At 51.5% G+C, this 24,349-nt stretch overlaps 2 protein-coding genes across 3 annotated transcripts in view; one reads left to right on the top strand and one right to left on the bottom strand.

Moving 5' to 3' along the window:
• LOC105534903 (chromosome unknown open reading frame, human C1orf177) overlaps positions 1-14,218 on the bottom strand; it is a 33,460-nt gene extending 19,242 nt beyond the window's left edge. The window contains exons 1-9 of the mRNA XM_011973837.1: positions 14,067-14,218; positions 13,212-13,299; positions 12,605-12,769; positions 12,284-12,406; positions 8,314-8,451; positions 8,056-8,199; positions 6,240-6,401; positions 5,147-5,272; positions 3,071-3,204 (exon numbers count right to left, since the gene is read on the bottom strand). Coding sequence (XP_011829227.1) covers positions 3,071-3,204; positions 5,147-5,272; positions 6,240-6,401; positions 8,056-8,199; positions 8,314-8,451; positions 12,284-12,406; positions 12,605-12,769; positions 13,212-13,299; positions 14,067-14,170 — 1,184 coding nt within the window. The 5' untranslated portion in view covers positions 14,171-14,218. The remainder of the gene's footprint in view (positions 1-3,070; positions 3,205-5,146; positions 5,273-6,239; positions 6,402-8,055; positions 8,200-8,313; positions 8,452-12,283; positions 12,407-12,604; positions 12,770-13,211; positions 13,300-14,066) is intronic.
• A 4,689-nt stretch (positions 14,219-18,907) lies between these two features.
• Positions 18,908-24,349, top strand: part of TTC22 (tetratricopeptide repeat domain 22) — a 22,206-nt gene continuing 16,764 nt past the window's right edge. For both annotated transcript variants that reach the window (XM_011973832.1, XM_011973833.1), the window contains exon 1: positions 18,908-20,042. In XM_011973832.1, coding sequence (XP_011829222.1) covers positions 19,476-20,042 — 567 coding nt within the window. In that variant the 5' untranslated portion in view covers positions 18,908-19,475. The remainder of the gene's footprint in view (positions 20,043-24,349) is intronic.

The following is a 24,349-nucleotide window of genomic DNA, read 5'->3' as shown; positions in this document are numbered from 1 at the left end:
AAGAAAGAAAGAAAAGAAAGAAGAAAAGAAAAGAAAGAAAAGAAAAGAGAAGGAAGAGACACAGAGAGAGAGAAAGAAAGAAAAAGAAAAAGAAAGAAAGAAAGAGAAAGAAAGAAATAGGGAGGGAGGGGGAAGGAGGGAAGGAAGGAAGGAAAGAAAGAAAGGAAAGAAGGAGAAAGAAAGAAAAAGAAAAAAGGGAAGACAGGAAGAAAAGAAGAAAGAAAGAAAAGAAAGAGGAAGGAAGGAAGGAGGAAAGAAAGGAAAGAAAGAAAGAAGGCAAGAAAGAAAGAAAAGAAAGAAAGTAAGAAAGAAAAGAAAGAAAGAAAGAGAAAGAAAGAAAGAAAAGAAAGAGAGGAGGGAGGGAGGAAAGGAAGGAAGGAAGGAAAGAAGGAAGGAAGGAAGGAGAGATAGGGAAAACTGGGCAGACACTTGCCAACTCTTGCCACAAAACCTCAGAAAGATCTAGGAATGGGATGCACAGGTATCTTAAAAAACAGGTGAGGCCAGACATAGAGGATCATGTCAATAATCTCAGTACTTTGGGAGGTCACAGTGGTAGGACAGCCTGAGCCCAAGACAAGCCTGGGCAACATAGTGAGACTCTGTCTCTACAAAAATAAAAATAAAAAAGTAGTCAGGCATGGCTGTACACACCTGTACAGCCTACATGTAGTTGCGGCTATATGGGAGACCAAGGTGAGGATTGATTTGGCTCAGGAGTTCCAGGCTGCTGTGAGCTATGATTGTGCTACTACACTCCCGCCTGGGTAACAGAATAAGATCCTATCTAGACATGACCCCCCGCTGACTCCTCATCCAGCCAGCAGTAGACTGGAGGTTTGGTTTGTGGATAGATTCCAGGGGGCTAGGAGGAGGCGCACAGTGGAATGTAGGCAGACAGGTCCCACAATGAGAAGAGAGCGGGTAGGAGGCAGTCCATACGCTGAATGAGACAGCCCTGTCTCCTTCCTCTAATCACCAGCAACCACAGTTACCCCCACCCAGAACAGAGGATTATTTTCTAGAAAAGCTGAATAGTCCCACAGAAAACACCTAGAGACACTGGCATTTGAGGGTCTCAACAGAAAGACCAGATCCACTGCCAATCACTCACAGTGACTGACAGGCCCCACCCAGACTCACAGTATTATTTAGTGCTTTCCTCTTCAATATGAACAAACAAGCAAAAGAAAAAAAGAAACTTGGAAGAACTGGAGACAACACAGGGGGCAAAAGAACTTCAGGAAAACTTAATTAACATCCTTAGATAAAAGAACATACTGCAGCCAGGCACAGTGGCTCACACTTGTAATCCCAGCACTTTGGGAGGCTGAGACGGGCAGACTGCTTGAGCTCAGGAGTTCCAGACCAGCCTGGGCAAGATGACGAAGCCTGGCCTCTACAAAAAATACAAAAATTAGCCGGGCGTGATGGTGCATGCCTGTAATCCCAGCTACTTGGGAGGCTGAAGCAGGAGAATCGCTTGAGCCTGCGAGGCAGAGGTTGCAGTGAGCCAAGATTGCATCACTGTGCTCCAGGCTGGGAGTCAGAGTGAGACCTCATCTTAAAAGAAAAAAAAAAAGAACATACTGCACACCGCATACATGACACAGAACTGGGTGCTATTAAAATAAGAAAGAAAAGAGCAATCCACAACAAAAGAACTCTTGGAAACGAAAAAATATGATAGCCAAAATTTTCAAAGTAATAGTAGGGTAGATAAGGGCAAGAAAATTTTACCAGAAAGTAGAACAAAAAGGTAAGACGGAAAATAAGAAAGGAGAGGGAAAAAAAGGTAAGAAAACTAGGGTGCCAAACCAGGGCATCTAACATTCATCTAAAAGAGATACCTGAAAAGCAGCAGAGAGAACACAGAGGAGAGGAAATCGTCAAAGACAAAACTCAAAAGATTCTCTCCGAATAGAAGGTGCTGAGTCTCCAGATGGAGGGAACCCACTAAGTACCCAGCACAAAGGATGAAACAGACCCATGCCAAGACGCATCAGAACAGGAAGTACAAAGAGAAGATCCTGAAAGCTTCCAGGAAGGAAAATGCAGGTCACATACACAGCACGGAAAACCAGAATGGCATAAGACTTCTCAACAACCATATTTGAAGCTAGGAGGCTACGAAAGGCCTGCAAAATTCAGAGGGAAAATTATATCCAACCTAGAATTTTATTTCCAACCAAACTATTGATCAGATATGCAGAAAGGAAAAATAAACTTTTTCAGGTATACATTCTATCAAAAATCTTACCTTCCTTGGCCCTTTCTCAGGAACCCACCAAAACAAGGGGGTAAGTTGAGAAGGAGGAAGACACAGCACAACTTTGATAAAAAATAAAATATTTTTTGAAATTACATTTAAAAGCTGATTTCTCCTGAGAAATCTGGTCCTCAGAATCTGGTCCTCATGTCCTCACCATAATTTCAAAAAAAAAAAAAAAAAAAAAAAAAACAAAAAACTGGATTCTAATGCGCATGTTTGTCAACATTGTAACATTTCTGAAATTGTTATTATATTGCAATTGATGGCCTCTTAGGTCAATAAAATATGGCAGCAGCTAACATTTACAAGCTGTTGTATAGTTTGCCACAGTATTTAATGTACTTTTCCCTTCTTAGGCTTTGCAACCTCCTGAAATGAGTTTTAGCAACCCCCATTATGAACACCAAGAAACAGATTCCACGTGGTGAAGCCACTGAGAGCCGAGACTGGACTGTGTGGGCTCCAAGTGGCGGATTTAGGGTCGATTGAGTACCTTTTCCTTACCAAGGGTTTTCAGCAGATCATTTCATTTGGGTCTCCTCAAATATCTGCTCTTTTGACAGCTGAAGGAAATGAGGCTCAGCGAAGTGATGCAGCATGCCCAACCTCCCATGTCCAGTAAGTGGCAGAGCCAGGATCTGAACGTGAACATCCCTCCACTGCCTCTGCTATTTGGCTGGCATTAGGGGCAGAAGCTGTGTTCCCATGGGAACCAAACATGGGGAGCTACCAACCCACCCCAGAGTAAGAACCCACCACCACCCTCACCCCTTCGCCTGCAGCTCCAGCTGCACTCACTGCATAAGCCTGTCCCGGGCCAGGTCTGAGAGGTAGCGTTTGGATCCAGCCAGGAATAGGGACCGGTATCGCTGCCGCCTGTCCTTTGTCTCCATCAGCCAGGTGTTGAGGTAGCGGCCCACACCTACTGGGTTCTACAACAGGGAGACGATGGCAGGACATTAGCAAGCCTGGCTTGGAGATTGCGTCTCGGCTTCCTCTCCTCCCCTCGGACGCTTCCCTACTCCATCTGTTATGAACTGAATTGTGTCCCCCAAAAAGATATGTTGAGGTCCTAACCCCGAGCAACCACAGTACCTCAGAATGTGACCTTATTTGGAAATAAGGTTGCTACAGACATAATTCGTTAAGATTAAGTCATACTGCAGTAAGGTAGGCCCTTCATCCAATGTGACTGGTGTCCTTTTAAGAAGAGACACACAGGAAGACAGCCATGCCAGGATACAGATTGGAGTGATGACTACAAGCCAAGGAACATCAAGAATTGCTGGCCACCACCAGAAGCTACAAAGAAGCAAGGAAGGATTCTTCTCAATAGGTTTCAGAGGGAGCGCGGACCTGCAGACGCCTTGATTTCAGACTTTTCGCCTCCAGAACTGTCAGAGAATATTTCTGTTGCTTTAAGCCACCTAGTTTGTGGCAGCTCTAGGAAGGGAATACAGCATCCCACCCAGATATCGGGGTCACAGATCTTAGAAGCACCAATAGAGAGGTTGGGAAAGGAGATGTAACTTGCCCAAGGTAACGCGGCAAGGGCAGAATAAAGGCAGGACAAGAACCCAGCCATCTGCGGAGCAGTCCTGAGGGGTGGGCTGGGGAGATGTTAGAACCCAGGAGCTAGTCCCGTGCTAAACACAAGTTGCCTCCTACAAGGGAGAAGCCTGTTTCATGAGGCGCCCAGGTTTCGGGGGTACAAGTAGAGGGGCTCTCCCACCCTGTGGGGTGTGGCCAACTGAGCCGCCTGAACCCAGACCTCACATCAGCCCTTCCCACTTCACAGTGGCTGGCTCTGTGGTAGCAGCAGGGTCATCTGGCTCTGGTCTAAACATTTCACTTGGGGGCTCTCAGGTAAAGACTTTCTCCCCTGCAGGGGGTGCAGGCTAGAGGTGGAAAAAGGAAGGATTCAGGGACAACCAGCCGGTCCTCACAAGAATTGGTCACTGGGGTCTGGGCACGCTGAGGACCTTGCCACCGTGTGGGAAGGTAAGGAGGTAAGGTGGCTGACCTGTGCTACTGGAAGTCAGTCAGGATAACAGGCTATCTAATTGGGAGTGGGGGTGGGAATGGCAGGGATTCTTGGGGTGCTGGAAATAAGAGCTGTTAAATGTTCTGGGAGGTAGTTATGGCCATAATGTGGTAATTCATGGAGCTGTGCACTTAGGACTCAGCGCCTTTCTCTATGATTATTAGACTCCAATAAAAGGTACATTTACAAACTGAAGAGGGGTGGAGTAAGAAACAGAATGAGGTCAAAGCCCAAGGCCAAGAATTTAGCTGGTTTACAAGAACACTAACTAAAGATTACATTGCACACTTGGGGATGGCTGCCTCTGGAGATGAGGAAGAGAGTGGGAAAGGGAAGGGGACAGAAGGGGGCCTTGCTCAGCGAGGGACAGGAAATGCACCAGCTTCACCAGCTGCCCCTGAGGCCCAAGAAAAACACAGAGAATGGAAGGAGCGTTTCTCTAGAATGGCATGGTTGCAGTGGGATGTTTCTTAGCTCATTGGTTCTCAAAGTGTGGTCCCTGGAATAGCATCATCCCCATCACCTGAACTTGTTGGAAATGCAAATTCCCATGTCCCATCCCAGGCCTACTGTACCAGAAGCTCTGGCATAGGGCCCAGCCATCTGTGTTTTAACAAGTTCTGTAGGTGAGGCTACTATCAGTTCAAGTTTGAGAACCACTGCCTTAGGAAAATAAGACAGTGGGAGTGGACCTCAGGTCCCTTGGGGAAAAGAAAGGGGAGGCATATGGCTCACTCAAAGCATCGGTTACCTGGGGACAAAGAGGCTTTGGTGTTGGCTATAGAGGCAGGAGACAGTTCCCATGTATCCCTCACCCCAGACCCACTCACCCAGCTTCCCATAATCATCTGAGAGGACTTTGCGCCTGACCCCTTGGAGGTCAACAGGAACGGGGGCTGGTTGACGGATTTGCACTTCTTCTCTTGTGGAAGCCAGAAACTGGGGCCAGATGTGGCCTACAAGTAAGGAAGGCAGGCTGAAATCTGAAGAGGCTCTGGCAGTGTCAGCCTGGGCCCAGGGCAGGTGAGGACTCTGGCAGGCTGACTCCATCCATCCAGCAGCCTGGGTCTTGAGCCAAGGATGGTGGAGGTACCCAGCTACCTCTGAGCAAAAGGGCTCTCATGACCCATGCCACCCACTCTAACAAACACCCGTCACAGCCTGATGCCTCTTTTTAGGTGCCCAAGGGTCTTCATTGTCTGGTGAGGCCCAGAGAGCTGAAGACCCTATTTCTGAGGAAGGAGACCACACCACACCACTCCACTCCAAGTTCCAAGCAGACTTGGAGCCAGATGAGCTGGGTTCCAATCCCAGCCCCTTCTCACCCTTGCTGGGGGAACTTGGCCAATCCCTTTCCAGGTCTGGGCTTCAGTTTCCTTTAGTGAAATGCAAATGATAATTCCTACCCCAGACGGGCTGTAAAATGCCTAGCAGGGGCAGACCCTGCTTTGGGGGCCTGCTCAGACCCCCAGAGGACTGCTTTAACACCAGGGCCCAGCACACCACTCCCTTGGGTGGAGCAGGTGGGCAGGCCCTCCAGTGGGTAGACTGTACTCTGCCCTGCTCCAGTTTCCCCTGCCCATCCTCCAACGCTCTGAGGCCAGAGGAGGGAGGCACAGGGGGAAGGTTGGCATTGGCTGGGTGCTTCCTGGGTACCAGGCACCATGCTGTAGGCTCCGAGTACAGGGCCCCAGCTAATTCTCACAACCACTTCTCCATCTTCATAGGACAGGGGTGTAAACCGAGGCCCAAACAAGGTCTCACCTAAAATGTCCCAACGTGCAGGACCGGGATTGGAAACCAAGTCAGTCTGATCCCAAGACTGAGTTATTCCCCATGAAATAAGGCACACTACCCCATGCCCAGCCCCGGAAGGAGAGCTGCCCTCCGAGAGAGGAAGGCCAGCCACAGGAGCGAACTCACCAGCGTGCGGGGGCACTGGCTGAGGGTGGCCCAGTAAATCCTCTCTGTAGGGGTTTTTGGGTTGCGGGGAAGTTTAGAAAAAACCCCACGCTTCTTATTGTGACGTGAGTTAAGTTCTTCTACAAAGCTCTTGAAATTCATCAGTTCCCTGGGCTTTTTTTTCTGAGAAAAGGAGAGTAAAAGCAATCTGTTACGCCAGGAAAATCAGAGCTCCTTTCTCAACCCTCCCCCGCAACCAGAGAAAAGCATTGGGGCATCACTTACTATTCTGCTATGCAGACATCCCGGAGGTCAGGCCAGCCTCGAGGCCCCCCTGACCTGGGCTGGTGGACATAGTCTTCCCCCAACCAGCAGGTTGGGGCGGTGTTAGTCTCTTGCACCATGCACCTGCCACACCCTACTGCCCAGCTCCTTTTCATCCATTTCTTCTTTCTTTCATTTGTTGGACATGTATTGAGTCTGGCACCGTTCTAAGCAGGAACGATGTCTTAAATATTTAAAACCAGAGTGACTGGAGGAGCACAGAGGATTTGGGGGGCAGTGAAACTATTCTGTATGATACTACAATGGTAGCTGCATGTCATGCATTTGGCGAAACCCACAGGATGTCCACCACGTGAGTGAATCCTAAGGTATGCCACAGACTTGCAGCGATAATGATGTATCAGTGTAGGTTCTTCAACTGCAGCAAACGGACCAGGCTGCTGTGGGATGTTGATGGTGGGGGAGGCTGTGCGTGGTGGGGAGGGCAGTGGGTACATGGGAACTCCTTATACTTTCCACTCAATTTTGCTGTGAACCTGAAACTGATCTTAAAAAAAAAAAAAAAAAAAATTCTAACAAACAAAAGCAAACAGCATGGCCTGGGCACTGGCCAGTCAGAATGGGCATTGGCCACAGTGCCTGAGGAGGGTCCCTTGACCCCTGCCATAGCTGGTCATGGGGAGGTCTGGGGGGCTCCAGGGAGCAGCCAGGTCAAAGGCTGAAAGCTCAGTGGCTACCTGCCAGCTGGTCCTGAGGTCCTTCTACATTAACCTCCACCCTCCTAAGCGCTCCTGAGCTCTGCCATAGCACTCATTGCCTGCTCACACTCGAGAATTTTTTTCTTATTCATTGATGACTGAGTTTCTTTCCCCACTAGAATGTAAGTTCCACAAGGGCTGCTTTCCCCTGCACCTCGCCTACTACCTGACTTAATCATACCCACTGCGAGAATGCGCAATGGAGACAAGATAAACAAGCAACTAGACAAAACTTAATTCCAGTGGCCACGAGCACAAAGCAAGCGCACTGTGAGATCACATCACAGGGACTTGACAGGGGTGGGAAAGGAGGCCATCAAGATAAAATTCTACCTCAATTTCCCCTCCTGGGCCTCCTGTTCTCTGCTTTGTTAACAGCACTGGCACTAACCCAGCCAGCTTGGTCTATAATGCCTGCCGTTTCCAAAATAGGAGGACGCCCCCACCTTGTGCCATCAAGGTTCCTCATGACCAAGCTCCCCTGGCACTGTGGGCCATCTTCACCTCCTGGGCACTTCATGCCAGTGCAGAGGAGAGAGCTGGCAGTGAAATCAGACAGATGTCCTTGGGTTCAAATCCCAGCTCTGTTCCTTCCGGCTGGGTGGCCAGCCTCAGTTTTCCCTGCCTAACATGGGAAGCCAGATCTGGCCCTGGCTGTGAGAGTGAAGTGAGGGGGTGTGGGGACGGCCCGATGTAGAGCCTGGCGCACAAGCTGGTGTTCCTGGTGCTGAGTAGTGAGGCCTGTCATCCTGCAGGGGCATGGACTAACACCCTCCACCATCCCAGGTACACACCTGCATGGAGTAGTGCCCATAAGGCAGTGGCTTGCTCCGATCACCAGAAAAAATGTCATAGGGGCCGCGGGTGCCGACGGATCGTGCCACGTATGTCTCAAGGTCACTTTTGAAGGAGTAGGTGCCAGGTCCCAGACCACTCCCCTAGAGCACAGCAGAGGTGATGAGGCCTGCAGGAGAGCTCAGCTTCCCCCTCTGCCCTGGGAGTGCCCCTGCAGGACGGGAAGGCAGGCAAGGCCTGGCCAGCCAAGGGGGTACCTGATGAGGCCGAGGGTCCGACTTGTTGCTCATCCTGCACATGAGGCCCTCGGAATGGGACCTGTTCCAGGCATTCTCCTCCAGCTTGGTGTATGGGTTGCCCTTCTCCCCATAATTTCCAGGGCCTGGATAGTAGTTCTGTGGGGCGGGGGTGGGGGCATAGAGGCTGTCAGAACCACTCCTTGTGCCTGAGGAACAAACACCTGAGATTGCCATTCCCAAGAAGGGAATGGGATTTTCAGGGTGCCCACTTGCTACCCGCCCTCCGACACACAGCATTGTTTCCCGTGAGCGTTCACCACTGCTCACACCTTCACCTCCAAGTTCAGCCTCTTCCCCAGGGCTCCACTGGCCTGACCAAGTTATATCTCACTGCTTCCTCCTTACATTGCACATTTTGGCCAACATAGTGGGCTTCTTGCTGCTTCTCAAGCACATGCCATTCTGCCCAACCTTCTTCCCTCATTGGCTCATGCTGTAACCACCACCCGGAATGCCCTTCCTGCCCTCTTTGCCTTGGACAGTTCTACTGCTTCTGCAAAGCCAGCTCAAACGTCATCTCTCCTGGGAATGAAGGCTTCCTCCCACTACCACCTGAGATAGTTGCCTGCTTCAGTGGATTCGGCAATTCCAACCTTCACACCCCTGCACCACAGCCCTGCGTGATATGAGGGCTTTCTCAATGTGCTGTGAACAGCGCTGTGACAGGGAAGGAGTCCCATTCTGGGTTCAGATCCTGGCTCTGCTGCCTCCTAACTGAGTGACCTTGGGCCTTCTGAGTCTCATGGTCCATACTGGTACCATGGGATAGGAATACTTTCTTCCAGGTAATGGCGATGAAGTTAAATACTGTCTGCAAGCAAGGGAAGGAGGTTGGGCGGAATGGCATGTGCTTGGAGAGCAGTGAGGGGCCCACCATGTCAGAGTATGGGACGCAGGGAAGAGGCAGTGAGACATAGCATGGACGGGCCAGTAGGGCCCTGGAGAAGAGGCTGAACTTGGAAGTGAAGGTATGAGCAGTAGTGGAGGCTCACGGGCAACAGTGTCTGGCACAGAGTGGACACTGACACACGATAGGGTGGGGTGGCTGAATGTCTTGAGGGGCAGGAGGAGAGGTTAGGAACTGGTTGGAATGACCGTCTGGGACCTGGGCTGCCAGGGTCAGAAGGGTGATTTTGTAGGCCGAGTGAAGAGAGCAGTCCACCTGGCAGAATGCTTTCTGCTGCTCTGCACCTTTTAGCCACGCGGGGTCACTGCTGCTCCATAGATGGCTCGGCTGTACCCTACCTCTGAGCCTGGAACCTGGCCCTGGGGAAACAGGATGGGGCGGGGAGGGCAGGGACCTCTGCATGAGGAGTCAGGTCACTGAGGGCATCAGATTTGTTTGCTCCCAGAGGAATGGGACTACATGTCTCCTTCCCGGGTTCCCATGTATGTTCTGGAGAAAGCCCCCGAGGATAGCTGGATCCCGGAATGGTGTGTTAGGTGCTTCACAAGCCTTAACATCTTGGTCCTGGCAGTGACTGGGGGAGACCAAGTTAGCACCATCCACAATTAACACATGGGGAAACTGAGTCTCAGAAAGGCAAACTGTATGTGTCAGGTCCCACCTCCAGAAAGAGACAGCATGAGAGTTTCAGCTCCAAAATCCATAACCTTTCTGAGCCTCTACTGTTTGCCGGGCTCTGTGGAAAGCACTGGGGTGGGTGGGCAGTGAGCACCACAGGACCTGGGAGACTTTGAAGATGAGGGTTATACCAAGGGTGAAAATGGCCCTGCTCCTGGAGCCCAGAGGCAAGCCCAGCACTGGGCACTTTGTCAAGATAATCCCATTTCTTCCTTAAAACCTTCAGGTTCAGAGGTTCAGCATCACACTTGGGCTGATGGGAAAGTCTATAGTTTTAACTAGAATGTTATGTTGTCTGAGCTTTGGGGATTCAAACAGGAATGATTAATTGAAGAGGGGGAGTGTGGAAATGAATGAATCATCACTTCTAAGTTTTGTTTTGTTTTTTTTTCAGGCTGGACTTTGAAAAATGAGAAGGATCCCCAAAAGACAGGTATGAGGGAAGGTGGGAAGGTCCCCCACTCAAAAAGAGCAAAGGCAGGAAGGAAATAGAGTCATGCTTGTCCCCCTAGCTCCCCTGCCATCAGCTCGGCTGAGTTCCCACACCCAGGCCCTGGCCTCCAAAGAGACGCGGGGAGCAAAGTCCAAGAACTATAGGGGCCAAGCCTGTGGATGAAATGCAAGGTAGATGTTGGACACCTGGGATTCAAAAGCCTGCTTCTGCCAGTTGATAGCTTCATGACCTTGGGCAGTAGGTTACTTAACCAATCTGTACTCCATTTTTCTCATCTGTAGAATGGACATAATCATAGGGTTGTCATAAATATGAAATTAATTAGTATGTGGTAAGTGCTATGCTACATGTCCACTATTATTACTTTAGATTGGATGGTAATGACATTTTCAAATGCTCCAGGTATTCCCTCTCCCTAAGTTACAGTTACAGCTTCTGCACCTGAAGATGCATCTGCTCATCCCCAGACCGTGTCAGGAGTAATTTCCAGCCTTCATAGAAGCATTCTCAGTGGCGAGGTGTAGGAGAAAGAGCCTGGCTCTGGGGTTGGACATTCCCATGTCTGCATCCCAGCTTGCCCACTTGGCAGCTGTGCATCCTGGGGCAATTTGCTTATCTTCTCTGAGCCTCCAGGGCCTCATCTGGAGTGGTTGCAAAGAATTAGAGAGAATGTTTTGGAGCACCTGATACTCAGGATGCATGCACTTATGCAGTCCACAAATACTTATTGTGTGCCTGTGTGTGCCAGGCACTGCTAGAACCTCAGAATGCTGCAGTGAAGGAACCAGGCCGATGTGGTCTGCCCTCAGGGGCTGCTGTCCAGTGGGGAAGGGACGCTAAACACACAACCACAGTGGAGACTCCTAGGAAGGAAGACACCACCTAGTGGGGCCGAGGGAGGCTTCTGGAAGCTGAGAGCCGCGGGATGAGTAGGTGTGCCCAAGGAGAAGAGGCTGCCAAGGGAGGAAGGGCATTCCTAGCAGAGGGAACAGCAGGGGCAAACCATGTGAAAGAGCATGGCCCATGTGAGGGGCTGGGAAAAGGATAACAGAGTGTCCAGCACAGAGAGGTCGAGGCCAACAAACTGCAGCCCTGACTCCCTCAGTAGGGGGTGACTCCTGCCTTCTCCCTCATGCCCTTACTGAGTGTCAGCCTCACTCAGTGTCCTCCTGATGGGATCATCATCCCCTGGCGCTGCCACCCCCACCTCTCAGCACCATCGCCTCCTCCAAATCCTGGCCCTCACGAGGGTATTCCTCTAAAAAGGTAAATCAGGTCCTCCTCCTGTCAAAGCCCTCCACTGCCCTCTGGCAGCACCTGGAATAACACCAAGGCCCCACCTTGGCTGCAGGGTCCTCATGACCCAGCCCTCTGCCCTCTTGTTTGCCTCCTCTCTCCCTCAGCCAGTGCCCTCTGGCCACACTGGCCTCCGGCCTGCCAGTCTGATTCGACAAGCATGTTCCCACCTCTAGGCCTTAGCCTCTGCTGCTCCCAGTGCCTGGAATGCTCTACCAGACATTGCAAGTCTCCATTGCTCATGACCTGTAGGTTTGCTCAAATGTCACTCCTCCCAGAGCACGACTACGCTCTATCAATTGCACCCCCATCACTGCCTGTCCCTTCCCTGTCTAATTTGTGCTCATAGCCCTGCTTATATATGTATTACACTTCCTTTTTTGTACTACTGTTTCTACTGCTAGGACATCTACTTCATGAGAGCAGGGACCTTGTCTTCATCACTGCTAGATCCCCAAGGCCTAGGACAGTGTATGCCACTTAGGAGGTGCTTAATCCTTATTCCTGGCTGGTCGGATGGATACATAAGTGAATGAATTTGTTGAGCACCCAATGTATGCCAGGTTCGGGACTCCAGAGATGAGAACACCTACCCCAATGAGTCCTCGGAAGCGAACCTCCCCAGAACTGAGCAGCCCCCGGGTGCTACATGGTTTCTCCTGCAGCTGTTCTAAGAAGTCTTTGACATTGTAGGAGCCGGGCCCCAGCTTTTGCTCCTATGCCAAGAGAAGAGAGAAAATGAAAGCCTTAAACCTGGGAAAGTCCACACAGGAAAAAGCCCAAGGCATGATGATATTCCTTAAAGGGTAATCTCCATCTGGCCTTGGAAGGACACTGAAGGCCACACGGAGCAGCCGCAGTGGACAGGAAGACCCGGCACCAGAGAGGGACAGGCATGGCCCCAGAGGCCTCACCTGCAGCCGCTTCTCTTTCATGATGGCCTGGTACTTGAAGTGGGGTAGCTGGGTCAGCCGCGTGGCTTCCTGGGCCTTGGCCCAGCCTGTGTCCACCTCCTTCATCAGCTTATTCTTGCTGAAGCAGGTCTCCTTTGAGCTGTAAGTCCCCGGGCCTATGTGGGACTGAGTCAGAGTGTGGTCAGAGCTGTGACAGCCACACCCGCCCCGTCCACCCACAGAGCAGGCCCTCACCAAGCCACCACCCTGACCCGGAGGAAGGGAGTAGGCAATCCCCCCTGTGGCTCCCACCCTCAGCACCAAGGCTGGCATCAACAGGCTTGGCACTCAAGGTGCAATCATGACATCCTCTATCACTGCCCCTCACACTGCAGGGAGGTATAATAGCGCCTTCAAGAGCCCAGAAGTAGTCAGTGCACAAGCTGGAAGTGGTGCAGTCCCTCATTTATCAAACATACTGGAAGCCCCCACGGTGGGCCCAGCTCCGTGCCGGAAGACGGTAGAAGGTACGCCCCTTCTACAGCTCAGCTCATCCACCACAGTAGGCAGCTCTAAGGGGCGGCGCTCAGGCCTTGTGGGAGGAGTCAGGGAAGCTGTGCAAACTCACCACTTGGGTAGAATAACGCATGGAGTATGGGGCCTCAGTGAAGGTGCTGAACTTCTTCCGGTTGGGATAAACAGCAGAGATGTCAAACCTAGGGAGGGACGGTGGCCCAGTGAGAGCCCGGTGCCTGGCACCCGGCCCTGGCATGGGCAGTTCTGGAGCATGGGGGAGTTGGCTGCCCAGGAAGGTGACTTTGGAGCAAGCTCATGAAAGAAAAGCAGTGGAGTGGCAGTGGCTTCGAATGTTCCAGGCCGCTCCCGCCCCACCCCACCCGTCAGCTCCTCCTCCCAGCTTCATTTTTCTCCACAGTCCTTATCAATACCCAACGTTTTACAGATATACATACTTTTGTTTATTATTCACCCCCACCCCTCACAGAAAAGAGCAAACTCCGTGAGTACAGGGGTTTGCTGTTGTGTTCACTGCTGTAGCCCCAGATCCTAGAACTGTGCCTGGAACATAGTAGGTTAGAGAGAGAGACAGAGTGGAATATGAATGAATGGAAGACGGACACCTGGGCTGAAATCTCACTTACCACTTCTGAGCTGAGTGGCCTACTATGGACCAGGCCATGTTACCTCTCTAAACCTGGCACATAGTAGGTGCTCTTGAATGGTTTTAAAGAACTCACTTAGAAGCTAAAAGAACCCTGGGCAGGAAAGAGCAGTAAGTATGAGGGGGAGAGAAAGCCCAGCCCCTCCTCATTGCCGGCCCCGCCCCCACCCCCGTTCCCCTCCCTGCCAGGCTCAGCCGGGTGTGTAGGTGGACACCCTCTCTCCCGAGGCCAAGGGTGGCTTCGGGGTGGGCAGCAGCTGCCTTGGACCATGGGCATGAGCCCAGGACGCAAATGGGCCCCACCTGTGGCTCTGCACCCCGAAGGGCGCCCCGGTGAACCATTTAGTGGCCATGGAGCCGGCGCGGTTCCAGCCACGAGCTCCGGCGGCATCCTGGCCTTCCCTCATGGCAGGCCTGCGCGCCGACCGCCTCCGCTGCTGCCACGGCAACCTGGGCCTTGTGATGCACCCCGGAGCTGTGGGCCGCGCCCTCGCCCACGTGGCGCCCCCACCGGCGTGCGCACGTAGCGGGCTGATTTTTCCCTTGTCCATGCACATTTTCAGGGTCCTTCCCTGGCCCCTGCAGATATAATGGCCCTTCTTGTATTTACTATGGATGCCAGTGGGTGGGGTCTTACAGCCATTTGTTGAGGAAGTATTTCTGATTTTTGGCTTTATCCCAGAGCCCTGCATGGAGCCTGCCTAGGCTCAGAAAGAACCTTTTAATGTTCGCCTTGTGCTGATGGGAAACAGGCCCACAGAGAGGGCAGACTTGGGCAAATGACATCCCAGCTCCTTCTCCATTTCGGGAGTCAGGGGAGCCCAAGTAAGGGGGAAAGGGCAAGGAGAGCCAGAGGGTGGAGGGCTGGGCAAGGCTGCAGGGGCAGTCAGGATTCAATCGGCCCCTAGACATCCCTGGCACCCACTCTGGGCAAACACTGTGCAGAATGCCTGGGACCCAGATGTGGTTCTTGCCCTGAAAATAATGGGGGAAGCAATGACCACATACTATGGTCAGGTCCATGAGAGAGGGAGGCCTCTGACCCAGCCCGTGGGTAGGTAGGTCAGGGAAGACTTCCTGGAGGAGGAGAATTCCAAACTCAACATTGAAGCATATGGATGACTTTCTTTTTTTTTGTTTGTTTGGTTGTTTTGAGACGGAGTCTGGCTCTGTCTCCCAGGCTGGAGTGCAGTGGTGCGATCTCGGCTCACTGCAAACTCCACCTCCCAGGTTCAGGCCATTCTCCTGCCTCAGCCTCCCGAGCAGCTGGGACTACAGGCGCCTGCCACACGTCCGGCTAATTTTTTTGTATTTTTAGTAGAGACGGGGTTTCACAGCGTTAGTCAGGATGGTCTCGATCTCCTGACCTCGTGATCCGCCCGCCTCGGCCTCCCAAAGTGCTGGAATTACAGGCGTGAGCCACCGCGCCCGGCCCATATGGATGACTTTCTAAGTAAAGAAAGGAATTGAGGGTATGGACCCCACCCAGGGCATAGTCAGTTCTCTCTTCCCTCCTTCCTTACCCCCCAACCAGTGCTCCACAGCCATGCTCTGAGATTGTCTAATTTCTCCCACGATGGCCTGTGATCTTCCCAAGGGTCTTAGGCCCAAAGGTGGGGCAGAGATTCATATCCCATTCCATGGTGACAGGATTGAAGCCAGAGAGGTGTAGGTTGTACCAGAGGTCCTGCTTCCAGCCCATGGTGAAGCTGGACCAGAGGCACAGTGGGTCTTCTGCCAGGCCCCACCCAATGCCCTTCTGACATCCCAAGCTAGTATTTAAATAAGAAGTGCGGCTCCCCAGCACAGCTGAGAGCTGGACTGTTGGGCTCCAGGCCTGGCGGGCACATGGCCACCACTGGCAGAGCGTCTGCACTGCACCACTGAGCTGAGGATCAGAGGTAGTAGGCCTCAGGAACATGCACAGAACGGAGAGCCTGGGTCATCTAAGCAGACTCTGCCCTTCCCAGCTGTGGGAACTTGAGCAAGTCACTTCTTTCTCCGAGTCACAGCATTATCGGTTTCATTCTATAAAATGAAAGTAATCATCTCTATCGCCCAGGCTGCTGTGAGGATGAAATGACCTGATTTAGGTAATACTCTTGGCACACAGCAGGCGCTCAATTGGAGGTCATTCCCAGCCCTTGGTTAGGGACCTTTACAGATGCCTGAGGATAGACACTTGTCTCATTTCCTCCTGGTGCAGCATCTAGTACATAGTAAATGTTCAGGAAATATTTGCTGAATGACAAGGGAATGAATACATGCATCTAGTCCAGCTACCCAATAACACATAAATCCTATAAGACACATTTAAATCTGGCTCTGCCACTTCCTGGGTGCTGACCTTGGGCAAGTTACTCTTGCCAACTTCAATTTCCTCTTCTGTGACATGGATCTATGACTGTAGCTTCCTGGAAAGGCTGTTTTGAGGTGTCGGTGAGGTGTGGATGTGCACACTCTCCAGTCCTGTGCACTTCAGCCAGCCCTGGGTCTGCTCGGGTATTCTCAGGGTGGCCCAGACATGCCTGCAGCTACATTGCTGCTTCTCTTCTGGCCTGAGCCCCATGGCTCCAGGACCCATGGAGGAATGACGAAAGGCTATAAGCCAAGGTCCACTGGGCTGGGAGTCGTGGCTGCCAGGAAGGCCAGAACGGGCCAAGTGAGTCAGATCTGCAGCAAGGCCGTCTGCTCTGGTCAGCCCAAAGTTTCCCATCACAGCAGCTTCCTTGTCTAGCACCTCACCCATTTTCTTTTATAGGCACCATTGCACCCTCATTGTACACAAGAGGAAACTAAGGCTCAGATGGGGAGAATAACTTGCCCTGGTCACATCTCATCAGGCATAGGGTCACACCATGAATATGGGACTCATAAGGACATTTGAGAGCTCCCTAGCTGCAAGACTGTCTAACCCGTGCAGACTCCAGAGCCACCTCGTATGTCAGTGGAATCAAGTCAAGCTTCTCAGCTAGGACTTGGGCCTCTGTGATGGGGCCGTGGCCCCTGCCTTCAGTCCTCATCTCCTGCCATCTTTGCCCCATGCTCTGAAACCTCCAGCCACGAGGCTACTCTATCCCTAGGACACACCCTCCCCTGGAGAGCCTCTGGCCTTTTCATACCTTTGCTGCTGATGATATGCGCCCCCCACCAACCTACCCTTCCCACCCAACTCTTACTTATCTTCTTCAGAGTCCAGTCAAAAGCCAAACCCACCCATTATGATGGTTATTATCTTTAAAAAATAGAAAATAACATATGTTGGAGAGGCTATAGAGAAATTGGAAGCTTTGGTCATTGCTGGTGGGAAAGTAAAATAGTCCAGCTGCTATGGAAAACAGTATGGCAGTTTCTCAAAGAATTAAACATAGAATTACCATATGATCCAGCAATTTCTTTCCTGGGCATATACTCAGAAGAATTAAAGGCAGGAACTCAAACGTGTATTTGTATGCCCACGTTCATAGCAGCATTGTTCACAACAATCAAAAGGTAGAAGTAACACACGTGTGCATCAACAGATACATGGATAAACAAAATGTGATATATTCATACAATGGAATATTTTCAGCCTCTAAAAGGAAGGAAATTCTAACACGTGCTACCACATGGATGAATCTTGAAGACATTATGCTAAGGGAAATAAGCCAGTCGCAAAAGAACAAATACTATATGATTCCACTTATGTAAGGTAACTAGAGTAGTTGAATTCACTGAAACAGAAATAGAATGGTGGGTACCAGGTGCTGGGTGGAGACAGAATGAGGAGTTATTGTTTAATGGGTATGGAGTTTCCATTTGGGAAGATGAAGAAGTTCTGGAGATGGAAGGTGGAAACAGTGGTACAACAGTGCCCTCAGGGACAAGGACAAGGCCAGGGGAGCATTCATACTCTTAATGCCACTGAACTGTACACTTGAAAATGGTTAACACCATAAATTTTTTGTGAAGTATACGTTGTCGCAATTTTTTTTTTTCTTTAAGACAATGCTTTTTGCTCTTGTTGCCCAGGCTGGAGTGCAGTGGCACAATCTCAACTCACTGCAACCTCCACTTCCTGGCTTCAAGCGATTCTCCTGCTTCAGCCTCCCGAGTAGCTGGGATTACAGGCACACGCCACCACGCCTGGCAAATTTTGTATTTTTAGTAGAGACGGGGTTTCTCCATGTTAGTCAGGCTGGTCGCAAACTCCCGCCCTCAGGTGATCCACCTGCCTCGACCTCCCAAAGTCCTGGGATTACAGGCGTGAGCCACTGCGCCCGGCCTGCAATTTTTTTTTCCAAAGCCAAACCCTCTGTGAATCCATTCCTGATACTCTCAGGCAGGTAAGAGAACAAGTTTCATCACAGGATCACCAGCAATTTATAGCAAAATTTTCAATTAAAAATTATTAAAATTAATTTTATATTTAAAAATCAACAGGTGAAACATAGCACCAGGATGTTGTTTTAATTTAACTTTTTTTTTTTTTTTTTTTGCTAATGTCAAATTTTTTTCAAGTTTCCTAATTGGCTCTATTTCCTCTTTTGAAATGCTGGTCTCTGTTGCTTCATCTTGAAATATATAGATATTTCATCTACATGAAATGTAAATATTTACATCTATATCTTTAGAGATACTCCAACTATATTTCACCTGTATATATTTTTCATCTGTCTATCAAGATGAAACAACAGGGATGGCAGGAACCAGGCCCAGGTGGAAGGAAGAGCGGGAGGAACTGGCCCCTGCAGCAGGGAGCACTGCCTGCCAGCCTCCAGGCTAAGGGTTAGGGGACCACTCTAGACCTGGGAGGAACACTGGCCAAAGCAAGAAAACTGGGACCACAGGTGGGGTGCAGGATGGGATGGGAACCAAGCTGGAAGAGTGGGAGCTAACATTTATCCAGAGTGGCCATTTATCAGGCTTACCTGATAAATGGGGAAGGATTGTCGTCCTCATGTCACAGGTGGTGAAAGTGTGGCAGGTCATACTTTATTAGGGTTGGAGAAGCAGGATTAGAACCAGCACATGCAGCCCATAGTCTTTGCACAGGAGCTCACTGCGGAGCAGAGAGGGCGCAGAGAAATTCCACGTAGGAAGCCTCATAAATAATGGTCAAAAAAGAGAGGAGGGAGGTGGCAGGTTCCATTCAGAGGAAGAGCACTGAGGACCTGCGGACAGGATGCGACAGCGGCAGGAGTGAGGGTGGCTGCCGCAGCTAGACTGGCCAGTCCTGACTCAGCTCAAGCAGACAGGGCGGAGGAGCGCCCCTGGAGGAAGGGCCCGGCCTTCAGCAACCTGGGGTTCCAGGCCTACCTACTTGGGTACGCCCAGTTCTGTGATCTGGGCAAGTTCTGTTCCTCCTCTGAGTCTCAGTTTTCTCCTCTGAGCCTCAGTTTCCTCCCTGCTTAGCAGAGAAAAACACGCCTTTTGCTTTGCACCGAAGTTTGCACGCCTTGTATTTGACAATGCCTTGTTTTTCTGGCACACCTGGTTGTGCAATGTCAGCGTCTAGAAGCAGCTGAGCAGCGAAAGCGGAAACACCCACAGGGCACTCCTCGGGCCCACCCACCTGCGGGAGGCGCCCTGAGACCGAGACGCTGCCGGGCCCGGGGCCTCTGCCGGCTGCCCTTCGCCTCCCGCACGGCGCTCGCTCGGGGGACGCCCCCATCCACTGCCCTCCGCAGCCTCAGGCACAAGGGCAAGGCCAGGGAAGCAGAGGGGGCAGCCATGGCGGAGCCGGAGGCTGTGGCCGATGACCTAGACGCCCTCATCGACGACCTGGACTACCTGCCGGGCCACTTTCACCTGGAGATGCAGTTGAACTTCGAGCCGCACTCGCCGGCCCCGCAGCGCGCCCGGGACATGAAGCTGCAGCGGGAGGGTCTGCGGCAGGAGCTCGAGCTGGCGGCCGCCCCGCAGCGCCCCGCCGTGCGTCACCTCCTGGGCGCTTTCGCATTCTACCTGGAGGAGCTGGACGAGGCCCGCGAGTGCTTCCTCGAGGTGACCCGCGAGCACCCGGGCAACCTCAACGCCTGGGCCAATCTGGCACACGTGTACGGGCGGCTGGGCCAGGAGGAAGAGGAGGAGGCGTGCGCCGCGCGGCTGGCCGGCCTCATGGGCCTGGCGGAGGAGCCCGAAGCCGCCGGGGATCCCCAGCTCCGCGCCGCTCGCTGCCTGGCCGAGCAGGGCTACGCGCACGGCTTCGACGTGGGCTGCGCCAGCCCAGAGGAGCGTGCGCGGGGTCTGGCGGCAGGCATCGCGCTCTACGACAAGGCGCTGGGCTACGGGCAGCAGGTGGGTAACCCCTGTCTCCCTACCTCCCGCTGGGAGGACTGTGACCATGGTCCCTTCTGTCTGCAGAGATGCTCCGGTACCCCTGACTCTCCCTCAACCCCGGTTCTTCGGTCTCCCAAATACCTGTCCAATGTGCATCCCCGGCCTGCCCCAGCCACGCCTGTAGCCCTCTCCTGGTCTAGGGAGTGGAACCGCTTCCTAGTAGGACTGCCTGCGCAAGCCTCTCTTTTGGAAACAGCACAAGCCCAACCTGGGCAATTCATCCTTCTTACCTTGCTCCTCCCAGCAAGTGCCTGTTCCTGCGCCTGTGCACGTCCACCTAAGTAAAAGGCACAATCACGCATCCTGCCAGAAACTTGGGCACATTCCCACCTCTTCTCTCCCGCTCACTTCCATCCCCATCCATTCAGTCCCCAAATCTTGTCCCTTCAACCTCCTGTTATCTCTGAGGTCTCTCCACACTTCTCCAGCCTTCCTCTGCCAGCCCAGCTTCCATACCTTCCTGCATGCACCAGTGTAGCAGCTGTCACCCATCCTTGGGGTCCTGCCCTCCAGCTTGACCCTTCTGCCTCATCTTCCCGTCTGCTGCCAGTGTGGTGGTGCTCCATCTCGCGGGCCATGTCCCCACTGCCTGGTAGATAATTCCTAGGCTCTTTGATGGGTATTTAACATCCTCCATGATCTACCTCTCTGTCCTTCCTCTGCCACGTTCCCCCTTCCAAGCCACTGGGTGTCACTTTGCCACACTCTATTTCCCCTTGTTCCTCCATGGGCCAGATCTCCTTACAGCTCACCTTGTCCCTTTCTCAGCCTCTTCCTGGGGTGCCCTTTGGCTCCACCTTTGCCTAGAAGGTTGTCTTTAGTCTCGGGTTGGTCTCAGACATCCCCTCCTCTAGGAAGCCTCCACTAACTCCTCAGGCTGGGTCAGCGCTTCCTCTGGGCTCCCATAGCACTGCTCACACTGTCCGTTTCCCAGCCTCCAGCTCAACCGTGAGGTCTCTGAGAGTGAGGACAATGTCTGTCTGGTTTACCACTGTAAACCCAATACACACCAGCACAGCACCTGGCACACAGTGGCACTCAATAAATGTATCTAATAAATGAATGGATATATATGCAGCATAGGGCCTAGCACTCAATAGGCAAATACTAGGTATATTATCTACTGCTGCATAACAAATACCCCCAAAATTTAGCAACTTAAAGTATGAAGTATATATTATGGCCCAGTTTTTGTGAGTCAGGAATCCAGGCATGGCTTCACTCAGTGCCCTCGGGCTGTGGTCTCATCTGAAGGCTTGCCTGACTAGGGGGATCTTCTTCCAAGCTCACTTACATGCTGTTGGCAGGATTCAGTTCCTCACTGGCTCCTGCCAATGGCTTCCCTCTTTTCCTTGCCACATGGACATTTCACCACTTTTGCTATTTTCTGCTCATTAGAAGCAAGTCACAGGTTCAGCCCACACTCAAAGGGGAGGATTACACAAAGACATGAATACCTGGAAGTGGGGATCACTGGGGCTATCTCGGAGGCAGCCTGTACTGAATGACAGACAAATGATGTGGTAGAGCATTATTCTCTTTTACAGAATAGGAAACCACGGTTCAGAGGGGTTCCATGAAGGTACAGCACAGACAGGGTTGAGCTGCTAACAATTATGTTTTATAATATTTTAGATTTGTGATATGTAAATAACAAGCCTTCACACATGGGTAGCACAACTCCCTTCACAAAGGCTCCACACATTCCCCTCAGTGCCTTTTCCATGAATGTTCATGGCTTCTGTAAGAGAAGATGTGAGAGTCAAGACCTCAGAAAGTACAGGTTGGAGGGCATGGACCTGACTTAAGGACAGCATGCAGGGTAGGGGTTAAGAGAGTTGACTCTGAGTCAGATGGTCTGGGTCCAAATTCCAGCTCCCCCATGCTCACTCACTTCAAATCAGTGCTTGGCACCACCAATCTCCTTTTCCTTCTCTGTAAGATGGAGATAGTAATGTTACATATGTCATAGGCTTTGTCATCTGTAAAATAGGGACATCCTTCACTTGGTTGATGTCATAATTAACAGTTAATATTTGTAAAGCACCTAGAAAGAGCCTGCACAGGGATGAGCAGGGTCACAGATGACCCCTCCCTCTCCCTGGCTGGGAGAGCTTCCTCTGCTCTTAAGCTGAGTGTAGACATGACCACTGATCGCATGAGGTCAACAAGAACCCAGGTCTCTTGTTTCAATCCTGAGCCTGTGGCCCTGAATGCCAGGCTACCCTCAGTGGAAGGCACAGCCAACATTGATGTGTTGAGTGTGGTCATGGCAGCAGGTCATGGCAGCAGAGAGGGGCCTGAAGAGCCCTGGGCTAGGAGCCAGGAGGCCTAGGTTCTTGTCTCAGCTGCAATACTACCCACAGTGGGGCCTTCTCCTCCCTGGGCTTTGGTTTCTTCATCTGTAAAATGGGTGCAGGAAGCAGGGGCTACACGGTCTCTGAGGCACTTTCCTGCTCTTAGGAGGCCATTCACTGGGGGAAGTCTTCCTGGAGGAGGTGAGCAGGAAAGCAGTGATTCCGGGGTAGCTATCAAACAGAGGCTGGCTCTTCCCTCTCTGGGAACACGGCTACAGTGGGGACTCCCCAGTGAGTGAACATCCAGATGAGAAAGTGCTAAGCAGGATGCCCAGCACTCCAGGGAGGGAGCCTATTGCTTCACGGGGGTGTGGCTGCCAGCTCTGTGCTGTGTCCTGGGGCGTGGCCCAGCAGCTGCCCCACAGTTCTGCATAGAGCAGCTGTGGTCAGCCCCCTACACAAATCTCCAGAGAGAGTTTGGGATTTGGAGACCCCATTTATCATCTGAGGATTAGATGACATGCTTCTGAAGCACCTGGCACAGAGTAGGTGCTCAAGAAATAGTTACAGACAGGATGACACTAAAGATGGTTGCATCATTTTAGAGTCCAGAGGTTTGGTTCTGAGCACCTAGTTCTGTTATTATTTTGCTGTGTGGCTGTGGACAAGTCCCTTGTCATCTCTTGTCACTTGTCTGAGTTCCCGCTTCATAAACATTGATCAGCTCCAGTTTTATTGGTATTATGCAACAAACGATGGGAGTAAAAATGCCCATAAACTGGAAAATTCTGTGCATGTCTGAGAGGTATTTATTGAGCATTTTAACATTTATTGAATACCTACTGTGTGCCAGACTCTGTTTTTAAGAAGTCCCTGCCTTTAAGAGGCCCTTGAACAAAAGGAGAAGCAAACATTTGCTTCTTCATTAACTATGCTTACCTGAGCCCCTCTTCTGGGAGTGGGAGCCAAAGGGACAAATCAGAGACATGTCTACTGCTGGCTGAGAACACAGGCATTCATCACAGGCCTGTGTCATTGGCAATTATCTCTAAGTACTGTACACCCAGAAGTCACACTTTCTGAACCCAAAACAGGGCCCCAGGGGCTGACAGTGAAAGTGCACTCTGGGGATATGGGGACCGAAGCTTGGTATCAACAGGGACCTGGAAAGTCTGGGCCCTGTGGATACAGTGGGAGTGACTGAGTCAGAGGGAACACGCCCCTTCAGCAGGAGTTCCCAGGCGGGAATGAGTGGGGACACACCCAGCAGGGGCAATAGGTGCGTGCAAAGGCCCCGTGGTGGAGCCTGCAAAGCAGAGGGGCTTGAGTGCTGGCTGAACTGGGGCAAAGAATGAAGCTTGCCCAGGGTCACAGAGCTAGTAAATGGCAGTTAAATCCATGCCACCCTGGTTGACTGCAAAGTCTTTGCTCTTTCTGGAGAGTTCAGAGAAGTGGGATATAATGCAGATGGCTAGCAGGATGGTGAGGGAAGACCCCTCACAGGTGTACTCCTGGAAATCTAAAGCAGGGGAATATGGAGAGAGAGGAGGTGGGTGGGTTGCCATGTGTCCAGAGACTGGGAAGGATGAGGTAGAAGGTGAAGTCAAAGTCAGACCAGAAGAGGAGGAGGAGGAGGAGGAGGAGGAGGAGGGACCCCCTGCAGCGAGAGATTTTCCATCTTTGTGGGGCTGGGACTCTCCCAGGTGGGGAAGAGCCTCTGGAGCTCAAAGGACAAAGAGCTGCTGAAGAACTGTGAACAGCTGCTCATCTGCTAACCTAAACTACAAAATAATAATAACAAGTTATACAAGAAAACGTTATAAAAGTTAATCATTCAGTCCATAATCCAAAAATAATCAGTGTTTGTATAGGAGGGGGTTTGTGTCTGTGACTTCCCTTCTTTGCTCTTCATTCCCTACTCCTTCCTTCCTTCCTTCCTTCCTTCCTTCCTTCCTTCCTTCCTTCCTT

Source organism: Mandrillus leucophaeus, unplaced genomic scaffold (assembly GCF_000951045.1).
Source record: "Mandrillus leucophaeus isolate KB7577 unplaced genomic scaffold, Mleu.le_1.0 Scaffold14, whole genome shotgun sequence".
Taxonomy (NCBI): Eukaryota; Metazoa; Chordata; class Mammalia; order Primates; family Cercopithecidae; genus Mandrillus; species Mandrillus leucophaeus.
Note: the sequence above shows the minus strand (reverse complement) of the source record. Positions and strands in the feature narration are given on the sequence as shown.